Source organism: Siniperca chuatsi, linkage group LG6 (assembly GCF_020085105.1).
Source record: "Siniperca chuatsi isolate FFG_IHB_CAS linkage group LG6, ASM2008510v1, whole genome shotgun sequence".
Lineage (NCBI taxonomy): Eukaryota > Metazoa > Chordata > Actinopteri > Centrarchiformes > Sinipercidae > Siniperca > Siniperca chuatsi.
Window position 1 is genome coordinate 31,331,961 of NC_058047.1, and position 23,125 is coordinate 31,355,085.

The 23,125-nt window shown below is 39.6% G+C and overlaps 1 protein-coding gene across 19 annotated transcripts in view; it reads right to left on the bottom strand.

Moving 5' to 3' along the window:
* Window positions 1-23,125, bottom strand: part of ptprfa (protein tyrosine phosphatase receptor type Fa) — a 437,857-nt gene that overhangs the window by 34,426 nt on the left and 380,306 nt on the right. For 14 of the 19 annotated variants that reach the window (XM_044200720.1, XM_044200710.1, XM_044200712.1 and 11 more), the window contains 4 exons: window positions 14,831-14,863; window positions 13,360-13,457; window positions 1,909-2,032; window positions 1,502-1,677 (listed from right to left, as the gene is read on the bottom strand). In XM_044200720.1, the coding sequence (XP_044056655.1) occupies window positions 1,502-1,677; window positions 1,909-2,032; window positions 13,360-13,457; window positions 14,831-14,863 (431 nt within the window). The remainder of the gene's footprint in view (window positions 1-1,501; window positions 1,678-1,908; window positions 2,033-13,359; window positions 13,458-14,830; window positions 14,864-23,125) is intronic. The other 5 variants (XM_044200718.1, XM_044200717.1, XM_044200719.1 and 2 more) reach the window with 1 other exon arrangement.

Below are 23,125 nucleotides of genomic sequence, written 5' to 3' on the forward strand. Positions count from 1 at the left end.
AACAATATAATACAATACACTATAAAAACAGGTCAGAGAATAAATTAAGTACCAGGTGGGTATAAGTATAAGATAAAATAAAATAAGTGTGAAGTACCAAGTGGGTTTACCGGTTGATGATGATAATACAGTATAATAATACAATGTAATAAAATAAGTAATAAGCAGTGGTACATGTACTGTCGAGTTAAGTGCAGCTTATTGAGATTTTTAAGATATTGCACAGCAGTAATGGAGTTATATAATATCCATGTCAATAAATAGGAAAAAACTAACATGGGAAAATTAAATATTGCATGGGAGTAATACACAGAATATTGCACAGTTATTCAAGTATGGCAGAGATGTTAATGATCAATGTCCAGTTTAGTGACCTAGGGTCATACAGACTGACACTTAGAGGGAGGAGTTAAGAGTCTGATGGCCACAGGCAGGAATGACTTCCTGTGGCGCTCTGTGGCGCTAAACTCATGGTTTTCAGTTGGATGGAGATTTCTTAGGGACAGAAATAATTTCAGAGCTTTTCCAAAGAGCAGGAACCTTTAGGGCACCATGCTGGATTGACATACAGCCACAAAACTTTGCAGGGTGGAAATTTGGGGTGGATGGAAGGGTTACCAAAGAGTGTGACTGTAACACAGGAGACTGTTGTTCTCTTCCTGTTTCCTACCAACACTCACCATTGGTTTCATTTAACTATGACCACACGAAATAGGTATTTTAACCCAAAGCATGATCTTTCCCCTACCATAAGTTGTTTTGATGCCTAAACTTAGAGGGACAGGTCACCAAGGACAATGGTTTAGATCAAAGCATATTCATGGGTTAGGATGGCCCAGTCAAAGTCCAGACCTCAATCCCATTGAGAATCTGTGGCAAGACTTGATGCGCCACTTTGTGTTGGTCTATCACATGAAATCCCATTAATTACGTTTGTGGTTGTAACGTGAAAAAATGTGGAAAAGTTCAAGTGGTATGAATACTTTTGCAAGCCACTGTACATATTTTCCTCTTACCTGTAGCGCTATTTATCCATCTAGAGTGTTTTGGTGGAGGTGCAGAGTTTTGGAGATATTGGTCATAAAGATGTCTGCATGTTTTATATATAACGGGACTATATGGCACTCGGCTTGTGGTGCTCAAAGCGCCAAAAAAAAAAAAATGTTTGAAGAACTCAACAGCAACGTCTCTTTCCAGAAATCATGACCCAGTTACTCAAGATAATGCACAGACTGCTCACAACAAGCCTGGCTCCCTGCAATGGTCCCACCCTGCTCCCAGAGAACAACTGGTCTTAGCTAAAGTGGACGTCAGTACGGTCTGACCTGAGTTCGTGTTTTAAAACTATCTACTACCACTACGGGAAACTTGCTCAACGTTGCTATATTTATTTATGTACTTATTTAATGCACTTTGTGCCTCTATTTTGATAAATGCACTGTAAACCAAGGCCACTGTCATCAGAGTATCATTTTTTACTATTTCTCAACATGAGGCTCACCCGTGACTTCTCCTCTAGGCGGGTCATCATAACGATGGTGCAGGTCCTCTGCTCCCACACCATCCTCCAGAAGTCACACACCGTCTCCCGCAGCGCCCCCTGTGTGGCAATGTAAGCATTCTGCTTCCTGTAGCCGTCAATGTAGTTGGCGTTGATGTAGTCGCTCCCTGGAACTCCTGCAGCGAGGAAGAAAGTTGGACAAAATTAGCAAGCAAATTAAAATGGGAGCCAATCAGTAAGCAAAAATATGATGAAATACACTTATAAGACAGGGAACTCCGAAATAAAGGTTTGTCTGTAATATAAGCCTGTTTTAAATAAAGCCCCGGTTCTCTCTGCAGTTGAGGTAAATCAAAGCCCTGACCACTATTTGAGAATTACATTATGTATGTACACGTGTCTCTCACCATCCACAGGTGTGAGGATGACCCTGGACTGGTCGTAGGCAATAACATTTGCATAGCGGTTTTTTGGCTTGTTGACCTCCAGGTTAGAGTGCTCCCAGGTGAACTGCTGTCCTGGATCAATAGACTGACATGCAGAGGAGGGGGAGAAAGGGAGGGAGGGATTACAGAGGTGTGAGGGAGAGAGAGCAAGTAACCATTTATTACAATAGTGCCTGCTTGGAGTGAAGAGTCCAGACCAATAAATGTGACACAGAAACTAATTCTCCACCCCTCCTCCAGCTTGGCTCTATAATATGAAAAGGCCTGGATGATCTTTAAGCCCCCTGGATAAACACTGCACTGTTTGGACACTCCCCTCCAGCCTTCCACCTACCAGCTCAGTGCCTGATATTAACAAAGAACAGATCCAGTGATGAAGGGAAAGCAATGCAGTAAGATTCTGGGTCACCGGTCTTGGGTGTGTGTTTCCCCATAGCATACATTAGGTGTGTACATTAGAGTGTTGGTGGACCACTATCAAAAGTGAACAGATGAGGACTTGTGGTGGATATTATTTCTCAATACAGCCAACACTGTCAGGGAATAAAATAGTGATAGTTAAAACATGGGCTGGCTAGTTGGGAAGCAGCCACATGGAAAGTACAGCTGTGGAGAGGCAGCGAGTGTGAAACATGTTTTGATCCACATGTGGGCATGTGTGAAACAGAGAAAGATGAACAGGTACTGTGACATCAAGGCCTATTTGAAAAACATTCCTACATTTCATTTGCAAATTCTAAATGGCTCAAGGCTCACTTTGAACCAGACTGGACTATCTCACCTATTGGATGGATTGCCATAAAATTTGGTACAGACATTCATGGTCCCCAAAGGATGAATCGTATTGACTTTGGTGATCGTTCTAGCGCCATCATCAGGTCAAAATTTCACTTTGTCCAATACTATTTTATCATTGTTCACGATTGAATACCTGAAAAACCACCAACATTCCCATCAGCCTCATGTGTACTTTGTGTTAATGTGTACAACAGCACAACACAAAGTACACTGTACTTAGACAGATAGGGTCCGAGCCTTCTGTCCGTACTCTGCGTTCATTTCGTATGTATTTGTGCAAGTTTTCTTAAAACTTATGGATACGGACGTAACGGAACAGTACCACCAGAAATCGCGGGGCAGTGTAGCCAATAGTACAAGCGAGACATGACCATAGGATACGACGAAGACATTTTTAGAAATGGCGGAACTTTTTGAGGAGAGGTTAGGCGAGTATTAGTGAAAAGAATTCTCCGTCCACATGTCGCGATGTATTTAATGGCCTCACAAACCACCACCATCTACAACGCTGCCTCCGCTTTTGCCTCTTTCATAAGAGGAAACTTATTATGACCTCCTCCACTGTCGCCTTGTCTGTTGTTGTCAGAAACTTTTGACTCTGAGCTGCACTCTGGTGGATGTATTGCTTAACATCCATGCCAATGTAAAGGATGCATGGAAGTATGTGGGCAGTGACTGTTACATAGTTTGAAATGGATGTATCTATTTTCGTACATAAAGGGAGCATGAATGAGGCTTTAGTCTTGTTGAAATTTATTATAAGCTGTATGTTTTATGGACAACACGGTGCAGTCTTTGCTTTTTCGGGCCATTTACATACAGTCACTTTGTAAATAGTCTACACTTATTGTTTCTTTGCTTTAATAATTCGTACTACTTTTATTTGAGTCTCTTCTGACTTGCTAGTGCATTGCAACAGGCAGCTCAGAACTGCAGAAATTCTAATTTTATGTGATTCTTTAGGTTTCTACACGAAGAAACATGAGATCACAACAGATGGTGAAAGATGCTTCTCTAAATTGTATTTTGTAATTTATGTATGTTTTATTTATTTGTACTTTTATGAATTAAATCTTTGCTGTATGCGAGCTGTAAAGCCACGCCTGTGTTCCAGTGGTGACAGAGTGTGTGCTGATATGAAAGGGACAGGTTTTCACTATGCTGCCTGATGGTTGGTCTCTATTGATTGCTGGTTGTGAATGCAGGCGTTGGTTTAGCTGAATAATGACATACATGCAAGATTGTTATTCATGATTGACTTTCATGCTCCTACTACTTATTTTACATAATCTGGAAAACAAACACACACCCATATACATACACACATGCACAGGCAAAATGAAGCGGCGACAAGGACTAATATCCTGCTGCTTTTCCGCCTGACTGGCTGGACAGCTGCTCAGCCCCCTGGTCTACAACTGATAATAATGACAATGGAGAAAGAGTTGAATGCACATCTTGTTTTACAGCCTGTTTTAAGTAAGGCTTCCACCACATTGCACTGACAAACCATTCACATTACTGCTAATGTGCTCTGCCGATGTGTAGATCAGTTATGGAGCATGTCAGCGTAATCACACGCACGGAGCTGCAGTTCCACCAACAAAAAACAAAGCAGGGAAACACTGAGAGGAACAGCCAGGCGTGAAGCATGTGGATTTGTGTATCGCATTGCCAGGCTCGCACTCAGCACCTGCTGCCACATTCACTGAGAATAATAACTCACTTAGCTTTAATACACATTACAGTCCTGATTGGCAATGAATTGGCTGCTCCTAACACTAAACCTCACTTACTACACTGGCACACATTTTCATCTATCTTACTTCACACTGTCATATGAGAATCACATTAACTTTGGTAAATGTTGTTTAAATTAAAGAATGCTCTCTGTAACTTCAAATTCTTTGCATTAGATGTATACTGACATATAGATAGGAGAAACACAATTCTAAATATAATTTCCTGTATGTTAGACATGTTAACAAACACACAAATACAAATGTACTGAATATATGCATGTCTGTGATACTTGCTTGCTGTACAGTAAAACCCAACAAGTCCTCCATACCATCTAAAACGACAAATAGCGTTTTCTGATCTGACGCCCCCATCAGCAGGACGACCTCCTTGCTTTGCTCCCATCATAATCACTATGGCCACCAGAGGGCTTTGTCACTTGAACCTAAACAGGTGACGTTTTGGAGCACTTACTGAAATGGCTGATTTTGTTGTTTGTCTTGGGAGGACAATCTCCTGACACCAGTGTCACTGCAGTACGTTTTCCGTTTCCTACAAACATTCAACATTGGTTTCTTTTAACCATGACCACGACCAAGAGCGTTTCCTAACCTTCACCATGTAGTTTTATGCCTAAACTTAACTCAAATTATTACCCAAAACACCCATTGCAGTTTACTTCCTGCTTCAACTTTGACCTACCTACTTTAGGTAGTTGTGCACACTCAGTCTTCCTATACAGTGAGGCAATATTACTGACAGTGGTAGCTAATCTGGGAAAATTGCTGGCTTGTTTGCAACTTGTGTGATTGTCTGTCTGCTCATGTTTCTCGCCTATTGGACATATTTTCAGTGATGTTGCTGCATTCAGTGATCTCTGCAATTACTTTGCTGAGTAGCCTACAATGTTGTCATAACTGATGGGAGCAACAAAAATATGACCCGAGTTGTAATTAAGTGTAGTTTTCCTTTAGGAAAAGGCTTTTTAGCAGGTGTAATGGCTTACAATAAAAAAGGATTGGAAATCATTTCCAAGGAGTGTGCTTACTGTAGTATAGCCAAAACGTATCAATGCTTCAATGAGAATATAATATATTTCTTTCAGTGGCCATACACAAACATAGTATTAGGTTACAGACATCCCTACTCAGTAGGCAGCTGGTATTGGTTTTGGTTGTTTATTTTGGTTGAACAAAGTTTCAAACCCCCTGTTGTCACACACACCAGCACTCCTGCTGAGCTGGTAACATAATCCAGAAAAAATAGTTCACAGTGAAAGTCACTGCAGCACAGCGACTAGGTTCCTGTTGGGACTTGTCAGCAACTGGAACTGCAGCAAAACAGAACATTGGCAAGTATTAAGAATGATGTAGACATGTCACTCCTATTGCAAATACATAATTATTTCCAAAATGAGATGAGTACATGTGTATGTTATTTTATAAAATGCATGTGAGTGTCTTGGCCCAATGAGCATATTTGTTTTCATAAAGACACGGTTCTAATGTAGTCTGGGCAGTTGTCCATCCTAAAATAGACATTAATAATAGCAGCAGCATGGACGGTATTCCTTGCCAATGCAGAGGGTAACAGATAGCCCACTTCAATACCTTCATGAGTCACAAACCATGGCAACAACAAGCATGTCCCAGCCGTGTTCATAACTTTTTAGTGTGTTTTGTGTATTTGCAGCACGTTTCTTGTTTTCTCACTTTGCTATTTATTTTCTGAATGCTGCGCATGTGTTGTCAAATTGGTTAAGATGTTTTCTTAATTTCCTTGTGTTTTGTCTATTTGCATGTGTTTTCTTAAGTTGCAGTGCGTTGAGATCTGAGGACCACCTTATTTTACTCATTTGATATGGCTAAGAAATAGATGTAATCATTATTTAATGAAGAGAATTGCTGTTATAGAGCCCATATGCAGTGTATGACGTGGTCTCCAGTAGTCCCCAAACAGACGGGCTCATTTATCAGATGTAACAAGCTGTGAGATCCTCTGGCAGGTCTCATTTTAAACACAGCCATTATCAGCTTTTCATTTCAAGCCCTGCTGCTCTTACTATGGACTAATGGCTGGTAGCTCCTATGCAACAGGACGCAGGAGGACATACAGTATGTGTGTGTGTCTGAAAGTGAGAGACCTATTGCCTCTGTCATTGACAGTCTCCAGATCAAAGTTTATTGAGTTCTAAAGTATCAGATGCCTACAGCATCATACACATCAGCTGTTGTGACTGTTGGTTTGATTCTTGATTTATAGCAGAGACTAAGAGCAAGCATTAGGAGGGTAGCCACAACTAACCTACATGTAAACCAACCGTTTGCTGCTCTCATTTAAAAATGTAGAACCATAAATGTACCTCTAAGACATTGTTTTTTTGGACTTGGAGAAGGCTAACGACTGTGTCCTTCATGTTGTCTTGTCAAGAGTGCTGTGAGAATACACAAGGCTGGGGTTATTGCTATGAGGCATCCAGTCCTTGTATAAGTGGAGATAAGACTTGAGTCCATATTCTCGTGAGTCAAGCCTGTTCTCAGTGGGTGATGTACTCTGCCAGGGTTGTGCCTTGCCACTTATACTGTTTGGTTTTAATGGCCAGAATCTTAAGGCACCGCCAGGGGCCAGGAGTGTGTGGTTTGGTGACCTCAGGATTGCTTCTCTTCTTTTTGTAGATGATGTGGTTTGGCGCACACTGGATCAGTTTGTACCTGATTGGAAGTGGTTGGGATGAGAGTCATCACCAAATCTGAGGTCATGGTACTTTGCTGAAGAAAGGTGGATTGCTCTCTCCAGGTAAGGAGTGAGTTGCTTCCCCAAGTGGAGTTTTCGGGTCTTGCTCACAAGTGATGGTAAGATGGAACATGGGAAAATTATATAAAATATTTATATAAAAATATTAGATTGGTGCGGCATAAGTAGTAATGTGGGTGTACTGGACTGCTGTGGTGAAGAGGGAGCGGAATCTGAAGGTATACCAGTCAATTTCCGTTCTAAGCCTTATCTATGGTCATGAGCTTTGGGTAGTGACTGAAACAACGCAATTGTGGATACAAGTGGCTGAAATGAGTTTCCTTTGCAGCGTGGCTAGGTTCACCTGTAGAGACATGGTGAGGAACCACTGCTGCTTTGCATGAAATAGAGTCCAGGCATCTATAACATTGGCTAATGAGTGCCTCACTGTGGAGGTTTTCTGGGCACTACACAACTACAAAGAGATCCCAGGGACAATGGGATTACATATCTAGACAATGGGATTACATATTCCAACTAGCCTGGGAACATTTTGGGGTCCCCCAGGTAAAGATGGAGGATTTGGCTGGAGAGACTGATATCTGGATAGCCTTGATTTAGCCTGCTGCCACCACCACTCAAACCTGCAAAAGGGGTTGGAAATAAATGGACTGCATTTATACTGTGCTAATGTCTAAAGCATTTTTCAGTGTTCCTCTCTTTCACAAACACACAAGCACACTTGAACATGTAAACAGGATGAGCCAAGAATGAAATCGCCAACCCTCTGATTAATGTACAACCCGCTCTACCTGCTGAGCTACAGCTGCCCACGAAAATGAATGGATGGATGGGTCAAAACAAATCTGATTCCAGTCCCTGTTACTTCAGTTAAGAATGATGGACCTGTCCGTTTCCTTGCTGTTATCTACTTTCTGTGATGTTCAGACATAAAGAAATTTAAGCACCAGTCCAGGCTGCAGATTGCTACATCCGTCGCCTTTTACCTCTTACACTGCATTTAGGTCTTTTCCTCTACTTAGTTTAGATTACATTCTCACTCCCAATGAAGTCCAGTAAGGCTCTACCATAGTTAATTATCAAATTTTAAAATTTGATAATTGAAAAATCATAGCTTTTCAAAATCTCCTTCCACTTTATAACTAAAATAGAGGCTGTAAATGTATTTTCCCCTCATTAACTGAAGGTTTCTTGCTCTTTACTTAGACTCTTGAAATCAACTGGACTGTTGTAGCACATACAGCACAGAAGAACAACAGCTAGGTTGATCTGGTATGCTGAATGTATGTATCTGGTTCAATCTCTGGCGAAACAGGAGAGTATATCCATCCTTCTCCACTGTCCATGTTGGCTTTGCATAAAACTTTGAATAAATTAAAGTTAATGTTAAGTGAGAAATTCAGTGACATCAAGAATTTGGATAAGAATAGCCTAAGAATAGCTAAGTTTGACTTTTGTAAGTTTTACCACGCTGTTGGCCCGTTTTAACTGTGTTAGCTTTAGCCACTGTGGGAGCTGATAACTGTGCTTTATCAGACTAACGTCCAGTAACACGGCCATTGTACGAAAGTCTACTGCCGGGTTACTGTGTGATAAAGGGACAGCTATTACGCTTTGCCACAGCATTTGAGATTCCTTGTGCCTTACTCTGTGTGCTTTCCTCTCTCTTCTCTCTCCACTAACTCACACACCTTTACACGCTTACACACATCCCAAAAGGCCCAGATAACGTGGTAGCTTAGCCAGCTAAGCTGCACATTATTTTGAGGACAAATAGAGCTCGTCCTCCCGCTTTAGCTCTGTCCATCTGTTTGAGATTTGCGGGTCTGCCCACCATTTGGCTTTGGCCACCACCTTTCTTGGACCCCCTCTCTATTGTCGTCGCCCCCCCCCCACACACACACAAATACATCTTATTTGCTTGCTTATTGTTGTATGCTTATTGTGTTTAGAATAGACAATAGGCATTGTTGGCTGAAGTTATTGAGTGTTAATCAGGGCTAAGGTTAAAAAAACACTATTGTATCTTTTAAAGAGCAACGACGGTCAGTGCTCGGATCTTCCCCATCATTGTTCCCCCTTTTAATGTAAGATAGTACCTTAAACATCAACATTTTTAGGTGGACAGAAATCTTTGAGAATGTTTTTCACGTTTGGTTATTGGTCCCTGATCCAAGGGTGGTGCCCCGTAATTATTCATCTATATTAATATTTTTTATAATATTAATAATTTTATTAATATTTATAAACACATTTGATATTTCTGCAAATAACCGAACCTGCCCTACCTGAATCAAAAAAGAAAATCACGCAAGTAAAATCTGAATCTGTAAAATGAGAATCTAAGACATAATGCATAGAAAGTGTTCACTTCATCTTGTACTTGTACTTGTTTGAACAAGTTACCTTAAAATAATAAGTTACCACCACCATTTCAAAAAGAAGGGTGAATTATAACCCCTCTTTGAACAGAAATGGTGGTCTGAGATTCAACCTGCCAACGATCTATCACAGTGTATTATCACCATGGTCAAGCCAATCATATGCTGATCAGGTACTTAACAGTGATGAGGGAGGTGCAGTCAGAAAACAATAGGCCTGATTACTGATTACTGGCAGACAGCAGAAACTTAGGAAGACTCCTCCCTGAGGGCAGGGCTTTAGTAACACAGAGTAGCTTAAATTTCTGAGTTCTCAGACCATTTTTCACAATTGAGAATGACTTCCAGATGGGAGCCGAAACGTCTTGATTCTGAAAACATTGTCCAGATGACTACGATTGAAACCTTTTCTATGAAGGAATTATGGCCAATGGAAATCTGTGTTGATTTAGTTAATATACAGCCTACGTGTAAATGGAACAGCTGAACAAAGTTAGGAGTTTAGTGTGAAACAGTAACCAGTTACATTGTAGCAGTTAGTGTTGACTTTACACTTGAACTCACAATCAAACTTACATTAATCTGCCAGAACAGGTTGCTGGACTCCTACATCTTTACACTCTTTCCATCGAGGACCACACTAAAATAAACTCAACAAAATTAAAACATCCTTGCTGAAGTACCAATATGAAAGGGACCACGGACAGGAAGTTTTTCCTTGCCACTGTCGCCAAGTGCTTGCTCATGGTGGGATTTGTTGGGTCTAATTGTCATCAGCAAAAGCACACTGAGTATTAAAATGTATATATTCATCCGAAACAACTAGATTGGCCACAGTATATTTTTGTTTGTTTTATACATGTAAAAATACACTACAGTTACATAAACTACAAAGATAAGTTGAAATGATAAACAGTTAACACTGGAATCATGCTTTTGGATTTCAAAATAATAGTTTGTATTTTCATAATCAGATTTTAATTTTCATTATTAGAGAAGTAAATACAAATAATCATGCTTATAATTGGGGATGCGGTTGAGTATCATCCAATCCCAAACATTTAAATAGTTTCATCTGAATATTCCTGTTAAAACATATCTTTAACAACTGCCCATGTTTGAAGCAAGGCTCACTAAATATTCCAATCTGAATTGAATGTTATCTTGTTTGGCAAACAACCTGTCTCCAAAAACTTCCCTCCATGTCATAACATTGGGTGAGAAAAAATCAGGGAAAGGTAGAAACGATGATTCAGTTGCTGCTTCATAATTTATATGCCCCTTTCCTTCTGCTGTGCATAAACAGTGCACCCGTCTGTCCTGGTTTATCTGCTTGGAAATTCACCACTTTAAATGCAAATTACCTTCCTTTGTAGGACATCAACAAGCCATAATCCCTCACTGGCTTTTACAGTAGGTAAAAGCAGTGGGATATTATTCTTGGAAAGGAGGCAGTGAATTTATACATACTTAGCAGCATCCTTTTTAATTTTTTTTTTAAACCAATGCAGAACTTTAACACTGCAATGGTAAGCCAGCTCTATACATGAGTAGAAACATCTCAGGGAAAAAAGTGGTCTGGAAAATGTGAGGTATTTTAGACGGGCATGGGTAAATATATATTTATCCCTGGCCCGACAGAAACAAAAAGCAGTTTCCAACATCTCTAAGTAATTAGAAAAACTCCATGGACTGTATACTCCACACACAGACACACACAGCTTTCAGTGGACAGTTTTACAGTCCCTGAGGCATATTACCTTGACAAGAAGAAATCCAACTTTTTAAAAATTATTTGGCACTAAAATGATGCTCTTATACAAAGAAGAAAAACAAAAGATAAAGTTTACTCTATCATCAGCTTTAATAAATCAAGAAAATGTAAATACTGGCTCTGTCAGCCATGTTTTTTAGTTTTAAAAAAGTCTTAATTTACCCAGAATTCATGACAAATGGGTCCTACTCACGATAGTCAAGAACTAGACAGCTTTGTGCAACAGATTCATTTATACATTAAGTTTGATTATTAGACATACCTACCTCTCATCTCATAAGGTACAATTATCCAGATAATGATTCAGATTCTGCTAATAAAGGTTATCACCTAGTTGAGCTGTTCACCTTTAGACAGTAGTTTGATAAAATACATCTAAAATGGAAGGTTTGATCTATAGAAAACCCTTAGTTATTGGTAAATTATTTGGGAGCTGCAGTTACATGACCTAATTAGTAATCACAATAAGTGTGGTACCTTAATTTTCTACATTAAATAATTAGTTTGATTCATTTGTTCTGATTTATTTTGGTTTAAAAAAGTAAGTGTTTGTAATCTCTTGAATATAAATCACCTGAAGTTGATTGTAGGTCACAGTTAGTGATGAGGATTTGATATTGGATGTTCTTGGATTAATCTTTAGTGTTAAGAGTTAAACCATTTAAGAGTTAAGGTATTTTGATTACTGTAAACGAAAGAAGGAATTCATCTTTGATAAGAATGTGAAAATCACATGAGTTGGAAGGATTTCTTTCTAAAACTGGAAAATTGAGTGAACTAATGATTTATTGTTTGTTAATCTTATCTATTAATTTATTTCTTCTCCTCTGAGTGAGCAGGCTAAAAGTTCTGGATCACAGCGGCTGGTCTGTACAGTTGAGTGATACGACTGTCCTTTGCATCGGTCAGAATGTCACCTTTAAATTTGAACTGAACTATCATATGTTTGTAATTCTAGTTAAGCAATGAGTGCTTTTAGGATTTTCCCTATTGCCATTTTGAGGTTTTTCCTTATTAAAATAGGATGTGGGGGGGTTGGCTCAGGCGAGCGTCAGGAGTGTTGCCACTTAGTAACACTCTTCCTTTGGATCGTGGTCTGTTCAGGATTATGAGGACGGAGGTTCATGGGCCGTGTGTAGCTAGGTGATGTGCTATTGTTATGTTGATCCCTGATCAACGCTGGATGCAGAAGGAACTAATTGGCGAACTCAGCCTTCACGGTCAACATAGCACGCACTGAGGAATTTATTGCTTCAATCGACTGCTTTTACCACGAACACTGATTGGACAGCTGCATAAAATGTGCCGAATTTTCCCTTTAAAGCTTCCTGCAGGGAAGTATATGCTAACAGTATTTCTAAACAACTTAATTTGATGAGTTAACAGTCAGTTGAACATTTAATCAATTCATCATTTTTACTTGGAATGTTACATTTTTAAATGGAAGTGTTCTACCTAAAGTTTTTGCACTAACTTACATATTGCATATATATTGCACATATTGTGCATTGTGTGTAAACTTATATATGTATACACGTAACTCATATAATTTTGTAAAATATAATTTTTATATACTTTGTTCTATTTCTTGCCTATTTTCTTGTTTCATTCTGTTCTAATTTAAACATTTGAATATTGCGTCAAATTTTCGGTGTGCGTAGCATGGAGGAGGCTACAACTGCATTTCATTGTGCAATCCTGTATTATATAATGACAATTATATAATAATACAAACCTGAACCTTGATTTTAAGTTACAAGACTTGAATTTATCAACCTAAATGTATCTAATTGCACATTTCACAACTACAAACACAGGTCTCAAACATATAAACACCACAGGAATTAGCCCTTTCCCAGTATTTTTACAAGATTCTTCAGAAAACTAGCTCATACATTGTTGCCAAAAAACAAATAGTGTGTTTTGCTTCACCTTAAAGCCATATATTAAAGCAGGAAGAGTTACCTCGTATTCCTGAGAGAAGCGCAGACCGTCATTGGCCTTGAGTCTCTCTATATGGTCTGCCAGGTCACAGATAGCAATGGGAGGATGTTCCCTCATCCCTGCAGCAAGAGGATAAGTGGTAAGTACAGTCCAACCCCCGCCACACACACACACACACACACGTGAACTCGACAATGCAAACATCAAGGAAGGAGATGTATGTTGAAGGCTCAGAGCTAATTGGTCACAGTGATATGGGGTGACAGTGAGAGAGCCGTGTGCTGAGCAGAGGGATGATGTCTGACTGTGCAGCTCTTCAACAGCATGCTATAACCACACTGATGATGTGAGCGTCAACGAGCATGCTGATTGGTTAAAGAAATCCCATAAAGCAATAGGTGATAGGCCTGCACGATATGAGGAAAATCTGCGATGTGCGATAACTTAGTTCAATATTGCGATGACGATATGACTTGCGATAAATAAACAAATACTGAAGTGTGCATATTAGCTACACAGTTACTATGTCAATCTGGTTGTCTTTAAATTCAGAACAGGATTGAAATCGAATATTTTAAAAATAACAACATTTTTCTAGAGCAGTAAAAGTAAAGCTTACTTCAGCAAAGGCACTATATAAACTCAATGATGTCTCACTGGAAACAAATCTAAAATGTCAATACAAGAAATCATATTCCTGACATTAAAGTACAGAGCAAAGTTTAGAAAGAATGAAGAACTCAGACCTCAGTCAGTATCAGTCCCTCCTCCTGTCCTCTGTCCTCCCCCCTCTGCTGCTGCTGTGATCCACCTGCAGGTACAGCTGGTACAGGGAGGAGGGGCTGGTTTGTCTCAGCCAGCAGCTAAGTTTACACGAAGTTGCCAATTTTAAGGTACGCGCAAACTAAGCTAAACAGTACATACAGACGGCTTCGTTTTAGCTTGTTTGTAACAATTCGCTGTTAGCCGAGCTAGCGCTGTGCTTGAGACTGCAGACAGAGCAGATTCAAATATCGCTTCCTACATGTTTACATGTTTAGGCTTGTTGAACAGGTGTCTTTTACTCGCGGAGGTTTTATTGCACTTACAGTACCGAGTGTAGTTGTCCTCGACGCGAGTCATCTTCGAGTTATCTTCCTTCACTGTCTCCACCATGGCTCTGCTGGCCGCTGTGCGCGCGCGTGTGTGTGGGGGAGCTCAGTCCGACACAGAGAGCAGGGCAGAGTCTGCAGCGTGATAAGGCCCCGGGGCCCGTCCCTAAATTAAATGACTTTTCTTATTCATTGCGATGTGTTTATCGCGCATGTTCATATCGCGATGGCGATGAAAACCATTTGGTGTAAATGGCTGTCATGGACAGACCATTAGAAGAGGAGGTGATGGGGTTATATAAGAAGGCGCCAATTCAAATGGCTGCTGTGTAAAACAGAAAGGGAAGGAGGTGGGAATGGGGGGGAAACATTAGTAAAACACAAGAGGAATGAAAACTAACTTGGAGTGTTTGGGCAACTGAGGGCACTGGAACCTGTGGGGGAAAGAACAGCCAAAACAAACAGCACAGGGGTCAGTTAGCAGAAGACAGAGAAAGGAAAAGAACACAGGGAGCACTGAGTAAAGAGCTGTATGCCTGTTTTGTCCTCTGCACTGTTCTGCAGCTTTGTGCATCTGTAAAATATCTCTCAATATTCATTGCATGCTAGCACAGATGAAGTGACTTACATTTTTAGCCATGCCAGTGGGGTGGCTCTAGGGAAGGCATTGTTGGTCAATTGGTCAGTCCACCACCTAAAGGCATGGTCACATTATGTTTCTGTTGAATGAAATTTACCTGCATTCTGCCCTTAAAAAGTGATGTCACGTTCCTCATGCAGGTAATAAATAAACATTGATCAGAGCAATCACAAACTGTAAAGAGTGTATGGGAGCGACGCTACTTGTAGTCTGTTAGTGTGATAACATACTAAATATAGTGATACAAAATGCTAGAATAATACACTTCTAAACACAGTGCATCAGTGTCTCTATTGGCCAAATGAGCACATTGGCTCAGTCAAAGTTGAACGAAGGTGAACTCTGACCTGCGGATCTGCCTGAGCCAGCTTGAGATTGCACGCTTGATTTTATCCATTGTTTAGGCTGCAATAGAAGTGAATTCGAGACAAAGCGAATATTTGTATACTGGAACTGTAATGTGACCATGCCTTAAGTCCAGACTGAAATAGCTTGACAATTATTTGATGTATTTGCATGACATTTAATAAAGATATTCAAGGTCACCAGAGGATGAAGTCTAATAACCTTGGTGAGCCCCTGAACTTTCCTCTAGTACCGTCATTGGGTCAAAATTTGTGCAATACTTTGACTTATGACCAAATTTTAGGAAACTTAATGACATTCCCATCAACCTCAGCTGTACCTTGTGCTACTTTGCATGTCAGCAAATGTTATGCAAAGAACGATGGCGAACATGGTACAAATACCAACATGTTAACACTTTCATTGTGAGTATGTTACCATGACAACCACCACCTTACCAACCACTACCATTTGTACATTTTCTTCACCACGTCTGCTAAAGATCAAAAACAAACTGTGGAGCCTTAAGTTTAACCCATTTTAAAATGTTGCTTTTACCATGAGCATTACAGCCTCATGGAGCTGCTGGCATGGCTGTAGGCACTTAAAGGCCCTTCCCTCTATGATTGCAAGTTTTAGGTCCTCAACTACAAATCATGTATACTTCACATTTTTGTTGACCAGTTTTGAATGTAAGCTACACGTTTCGACTAATATCCATTCCGTATGATGATCAATTAGCAGACTCCTAAAACTACATCACAGTGAGAAAAATCAGCATTAGTTTTTTTGGTCAGTGCTACAAAATTAATGCAGACTTTTTGTTCACTCTGATGGATTACACAACTCAAGCAAGTTTAAAGTCAATGGATATCTGGATTGTTAAACAAAAATGCATTCAAACTGCAGCAAGGTTAACAAAATGGTTTTCTAATATAAAGTCCACATGATTTGAAGTAAATAGGGTAAAACACAACACAACCACTAGTATAGTTCTATAAGGTCCTTCAGACAACAAGCAGTCTGCCACTGAGGCCACCAGCTACCTCTGATCCTTCTACCAACTGTAATAATATGCTACTGGTTGCTGCTGTCCACCTACTGTAATCTTAGCCATGTTGTAGCCGAATAGAGCAGGTTGTAGGATAAAATAGAGAAAATGGTTAGCAATATAAAGTTAAGCTAACTAATAATATAAACATTGTGTTTTTGCCCTGAGTGGATAATGAGACTTAAAAGCTGATATTGCTCCAAGACTACTGCTGGAGAAGTGGTGTCTCATTCAGGAACTCATACTAGGAAAATGTATGTTTCCTCATTTTCATCGGTGTGGTTTCTGTAGTTGCCATGGTCACACAGCAAGCCGTCGCGGAAAGTAGATTTTTTTTGCCATCGTCAACATTTACATTGAAAACAATGGAGACAGCGGCAACCGACTGCTGTCAGAGAGTGCCTTAAGTCCTGATCATTCCGTAAGTAGTGGGAAAATATTCAACTCAAGTTAAAGTCGATCCCGGCTTCCCCCAGCCCACATGTCGAAGTGTCCTTGGGCAAGACACTGAACCCATAATTGCTCCCGAGGGCTGTGAGTGTGTGTGAATAATAACTTCTTTGAACTGATGAGCAGTTGGCACCTGCCATCAGTGTGTGAATGGGGTGAATGTGACATGTAGTGTGAAGCGCTTTGAGTGGTCGGAAAGACTAGAAAGGCGATATACAAGTACAGTCCATCTACCATTTATGTTTAAAATACTTTCAGAATGACAAAGTAAGACTCTGGACTTCCATGTGAGTCTTTACTAAACAGCAGGGCTGAATGTCACCCTCTAACACACAAAGCAAGAGGCTAACTTGTTTGAACACACCTGACTAACAGCAGAAACTTTGTGTCATGATGATGATGAAGCGCTTTGAGTAGTCAGAAGGACTAGAAAGGCGCTATATAAGTACAGTCCATTTACCATTTGATAATACTTTATTGTCAGATCAAGTCTGAAATTTGTCTTGCATCACAGCAGAAAAGAAATAAATTAAGACAAGAAACAAAGATACATACATTTAACATAACGTTACAACCGCAGAAGACAATGTTCAAGGCACTTCAATGTACATTTGATCTGGGATTTAGCTCCATATTTAATTTTAGGATTGACTGGTGTACAAAAGAGTGCTTCAGTCTAACCTTTTTTTTATAATGACATTTTATTGTTTTTACACATTAATAATAACATTATCATTTTTGTTACAGGCCTGAGCTTGATAAAATAATAAACAGATGCATATTAAGTAAATAAGTACAATAAAATAAAAATGCAAAATAATAAAATAAGAGAAAAAGAATCATAGAAAGATACATTTTATGTACATGTACACACTGTTCCTAACACACCATTGCTTCCATACAAACCCTTCATAGAGTGAATTGTTGAAGGGCATCTGGAGCTTCCCAGTCCCTTGTGTCACTTCAGATCATTGGGCAAATGAGTTATCAGTGGCTGTCTTACATTTATGAAAGTGCCCTCATTTCCTTTCCATAGGAAGTACTCTGAAGATTTCTCTATACCATACAGATGGGTTTTTTTCTTGGATCCGGTTAAATAGCATGCATTTTCTAGCTAGGAAAAGAAGTTTATTTAGCAACTTAGATCTTCAAGAGTCTACGACTCTCTAAGGCAGGATCTTTACAGATATTACATTTCAGAATTGTACTCAACTCCTTCGCTGTACATGACCAGAACTTAGCGATTTTAGAACAGTCCCAAAAACAATGCAGATAAGTTCCAGTTGACACTTTACAATTAGTACACAGAGGGGATCTGCTGGGGTCAGTTTTGTTTAAAATTTGACGTTTTCTGTGTTGTCTGTGTAGCATCTGATATTGCAAAGAATTATTACAAAGAAATATCCTGAATATCCTTTTCCCATCGGTCCACCACTCTATCTATATTTTGCTCACTATAGCTCAGAAAGTTGTCATAAAAATATGATATAAAAACTTTGTTTCTTGTGTAGTGGATAATAGATTCCTCATTTGGACCAAGAAGGGTCTTTGTCCTGAGGTAACTCAGTATCTGTATTATTAAAGTTGCAAGCCTGAAGATAAGCAAAGAAATCTTTCTGTGGAACTCCAAATGTAATTTTGTCCATTTCAAAGGACATATGAACATCATTATCATCAAACAAATCTCCTGTCGCTCTGATACCTCTATTATGCCATAAACGAAAAATAGTACGTTTAATTCCTGGAGGGAAGTTCCTGTTGAGTTAAATATGAAGAAGTATTCTTTCCTGCCAAACCTAATAGAATTTGTAAGTACTGGATTGTCTGCTGCCCTAGAGTGTGGTCTCATGATACTTGTCAGCTCTCCTAGTAATACAAAGGGAGCACATCCCCAGGCCTCCAGGGGTTCCGAACGCCCCTTAAGATAACAGTGAACCCATTCATGAAAGATTACACTTTGGCATGCCCAATTATAATATATAATATTTGGGAATGCTGGACCCCCTCTAACTTTTGGTAGTTGCATGGTCTTCATACTTAATCTGTATTTTTTGCCATGCCATATAAACTTTGAGAAGTATTTTTCAATCTCCTTAGCTAGTTACTTTGTAATATGTAATGGCAGCATCTACATAGGATAGAGAAGTATATCTTGCCCATCCATGAAACTGGTAAATCATACCATCTAGTGAGGTCACTCCTGATGTTTTTAAATACATTATAAAAGTTAAATCTTAAAAGATTTTTAACACTGGGAGTTATGGAAATTCCTAAGTACGTGAATCCTGAGGTAGACCAAAAAAATGGAGTCTGGTAAGAACGTGAAAGGCCCTGTCTAGAGCCAGTGTTTGGTTTGTCCGTTCTGGGCTACTGTAGAAACATGGCGGTGCATCATGGCGGCCTCTGTGGAAGGGGACTCGCTCCCTCTGTAGATATAAAGGGCTTATTCTAAGGTAACGAAAACATACATACTTATTTTGAGGTGATTCTACACTAATGAAAACATACTTATAAATATATATTCCATTTCTGCCGACAGCTCCTCATACATGTTCCACACTTTAAGTGTTTTCCAGAGTGTTGATGGATTTGTATCTGAATTATTGTTAGTTTCTTCTAAATTGGTCACAAAACAGGGACTGCTCAAAATGGAAGGATTTAAACGGCAGTGACGTGAGGACGGTTGAGAGAATGGTGGGGTAACTAAAATAGATATGTCAGCATGATTGGACAGCAGTCTAGTACCTACAGTGCATTCTTCCACCCTATCAAGCACCTGCCTCGAAGTATAAAAAACTTTGGAAAAAAAAGGTATAGTACCTTTCTGTGGGATGGAGAACTCAAGTGTCAAACAGATCTTGATCTGAGCATACTTCCCTCATGGCCCATGTCATTTTAGAAGGAGCAGCCTTGGTTGGGGGGTTATAGTCTACCTCAGGATCCACGATACAGTTGAAGTCGCCTGCTAATATGGTATAGGAAGAAGAAAGAGAAGAAACTTCAGCTAATAACGGTGATTAGAATAGGATTCTTGTTTAACCTTGTGTTTAACACAGACCTGCCTGCCTTGCTCTGCCACTCTGCCCCACTCGTCCAGATCATCTCTCTTGCATTTGGGTCCAGAAATCTTGGTGTTCATAACATGAATACAACCAATCGTAATATGTTCCCCGTATAAAACACTGGTTATGAGAACATACCGACCATGTTGGTCTTTAATATATTCATCTAAAAGGAATGGTGTATTTTCATTTGTCAGGATAGCAACTCCTCTCTTGCTTGTTGAAAATGAGAAGTAATATATCCGACCGACCCATTCTCCTCTGCTCCTTATCATTCTGGTGGGTCTCCTGTAATAATGCTACATTAGCTCTTTCTGTCTTCAACCAGGATAGTATCTTTTTGCATTTAATCATATGGTTTACCCCTTTCACATTAAGTGAAATATATTTAGTTTCACCTGTGTCTTGATCAGTTTCACCTGTGTCTCGTTGTCTCCCCTAGCTGAGTGTATTTAAGTCTGTGCCTTCCTCTATTCTGTATCAGACTGTTGTAGTACATGTGCACGACCCTAGTGGTCTGTGTTTTTGGATTTATGCTCGGTTTCTTGTTGACTTGGGTTTTGGACTTTGCCAGCTCTGTTTTTGGACTACCTACCTGGTTGTGACCACTGCCTGTTTGTAACCCGAGTAAACCTTGTACATTTCATTACAAATTGTTGAACTGAACCTGCTCCGTCTACATTTAGTTTAATATGCCAATGAACACAAGTAACTATTAGTTTAATTACCACTTGTGTGTGAACTTAACTAGCCATCTTATATGAAAAAGCAGTGCTACAGGCTAATCATCAACACTATGTTCATTATTGGTTTTGACTAGTTTAACGTTACCCACTACCCTGATTCGATTACCTCAACCACCCTCCTAGCTTAATCAGCAGTGTCAAATTCTGTATATAAAACCAAGGGTAGCTGGATACTGCATCCTGGATCTGATTCTTTGCAATCAGCTGTTTGCATACAGCATTTAGGCTCCTCTGCTGTTGCAGTATGCTGGGTGGGATGTCCTGTCAAATGGTAATCTTAGCTCCCTCACACTCCAGCTTTTGTTTCGCATTGAAGGTCGCCAAAATTATTGGTTGGGGTGTTGAGCTTCATGACGACAGATTTGGGTTGACCAAAGCCTTTTGACATGTATTCAGGTGGATCTTGCCCTTCTTGGTCTCCAGGTTGAAAACTTTGGACAACCATGTTTCAAAAAAGGACAGGGCATTTCTACCTTCAATCCCCTCGACACCGAAGATCTGAATGTTGTCTCTGCGCTATCTCGCCTCCTGGTCATCCATCCAGTGAGTAAGAGCATCTAGTTTCCCCAGTGTCCATCAGTCTGGTCTCTAAATGTGCGGTAACACCTTCTGCATTAGAAATGCTTCGGCTTCCCCTATATGCTGGGAGTCCTACTCAAATTTTGTTGTGATGAAATCAAGCAGCAACCTCCGGGACCGAAAAATGAGACCAACCCGGAAGTGCCAAAAACTGCAGTTCATCGAATGGCCACTTGAGGCCGGCTCCAAAAGGGAGTCAAAGTCCCAGCTTCCAGCATGGCTCGCTCTCTTCCTGTCAGTGCCTGCACCCTATTGCTTTGCATTTTGTTTTACTATTACTGCACAACACCTTATCCCACACACAGCCACATGAACACTAGTGATTTCACTGACTATAAACCTCATAGCCAAAGTTACAGTTCATTTTCTTTTCTTTATTACAATAAATAACTTGTATTTATTGGCATTCTGTGTCTTTTCCCGTTTTTGTCATCGCCTATGGGCCGGGTTATGACAGACGCACGCCTAGGCCAATGTGATGTGTACTCCACGGTAAAGAGGTTGAAGGCATCACTTGTTTCACAAGACATTAAGATTTTGCCAAATTATGACATTATTACCATAGGTTCTATCATAATTACACATTTCCATTTATTTTAAGTGTACTTAATACAAGTAAACTTGCAGCCTTTTTAATATTGCTTTCATGAATGCACGATATGATTAACCTGTGTAAATTTGTAACATGGATCACGCTAAATATACTTTAACGTAAAAGCTGTCATTAATCAGTTTCCTGTTAATTAGAAATATAGTGATCTAAACTTTTAACAAAATAAGTTAATTATAATTGAAGATGGTATTTATAGTTTAAGATTTTACATAGATCTTAGCAGACAGTTAAAAAGAGAGAAATTTCCAAACAAAACCAGAACATAATTCTTAAGACAAATGTGGCACTCACTGAGAAACTACTCTTGTGAAAACAATTATCTGAATCTTGACGCTCCCCTACGAGGTGTCATTAATTTGCAACAGGTATTGTGAGGCCACTACTGTGTAGTGAGGCAAAAGAGAGAAGACATGGCTGATCCGATGCACCTATTTGATCAGATCGTTTCTTATTACCTCCTAATACCTGTGTATTTGCCTGAGGAAGACCTTCTCAGAATTTGCACCATTGCAAATAAGTGATAACTCCAAGGGAGATTCATAAGTACTCAGTGTGCAGGTAAGTCAGATTAAAAAGTGAAATCTAACATTTTCAGTCAGTAGTAAAGACAAAAGGAGTGCAAATATAAATAGAATTTATTTAAATGTGAACCATGTCTTTTTTAAAATAGAGGGCCAAACACAAAGGACACTATTTAAAACTATAAATATAAAAGTAAACACTTATTAAAATAAGTTCAACAGACTGGGCCTGTGCAAGAAGTAACAGCTATTCCCAGAGAGCTGCAGAATCAATGGGGTGGTAGGGGGAAAAGGGGATAAAGGGTGGGATTGTAGGAATGAAGAGCAGAGGTGGTAAGTGTTATTCCTACAGATGTTTTTTTTTTTTTTTAACAACCGTAATGAACATAAAAAAATAAACATTAGCAATGACGGTCAGGGCTATGTTTAGGTGTAACAAAATGGGTCCTAAAGGCAAGTAGTGACACTGCCAACTGTAAGCAGTTCACTGCGTTTGGAGGTGGTCTTTTAGACAATTAGCTACTGTACTTATATTTCCTCTAGGTGTGAAATGAACTCCATGGTTTGGTTGGGGTGGAAAGGCCTTCTTGCTGCCTTTTCCCTTCTGTGCGAGTAGGAACAGCACCGGATGTCCTCACACTTGAAAATAAAGATGACTGTCTTTAACATTTGTTGTCCTTTGAATATTA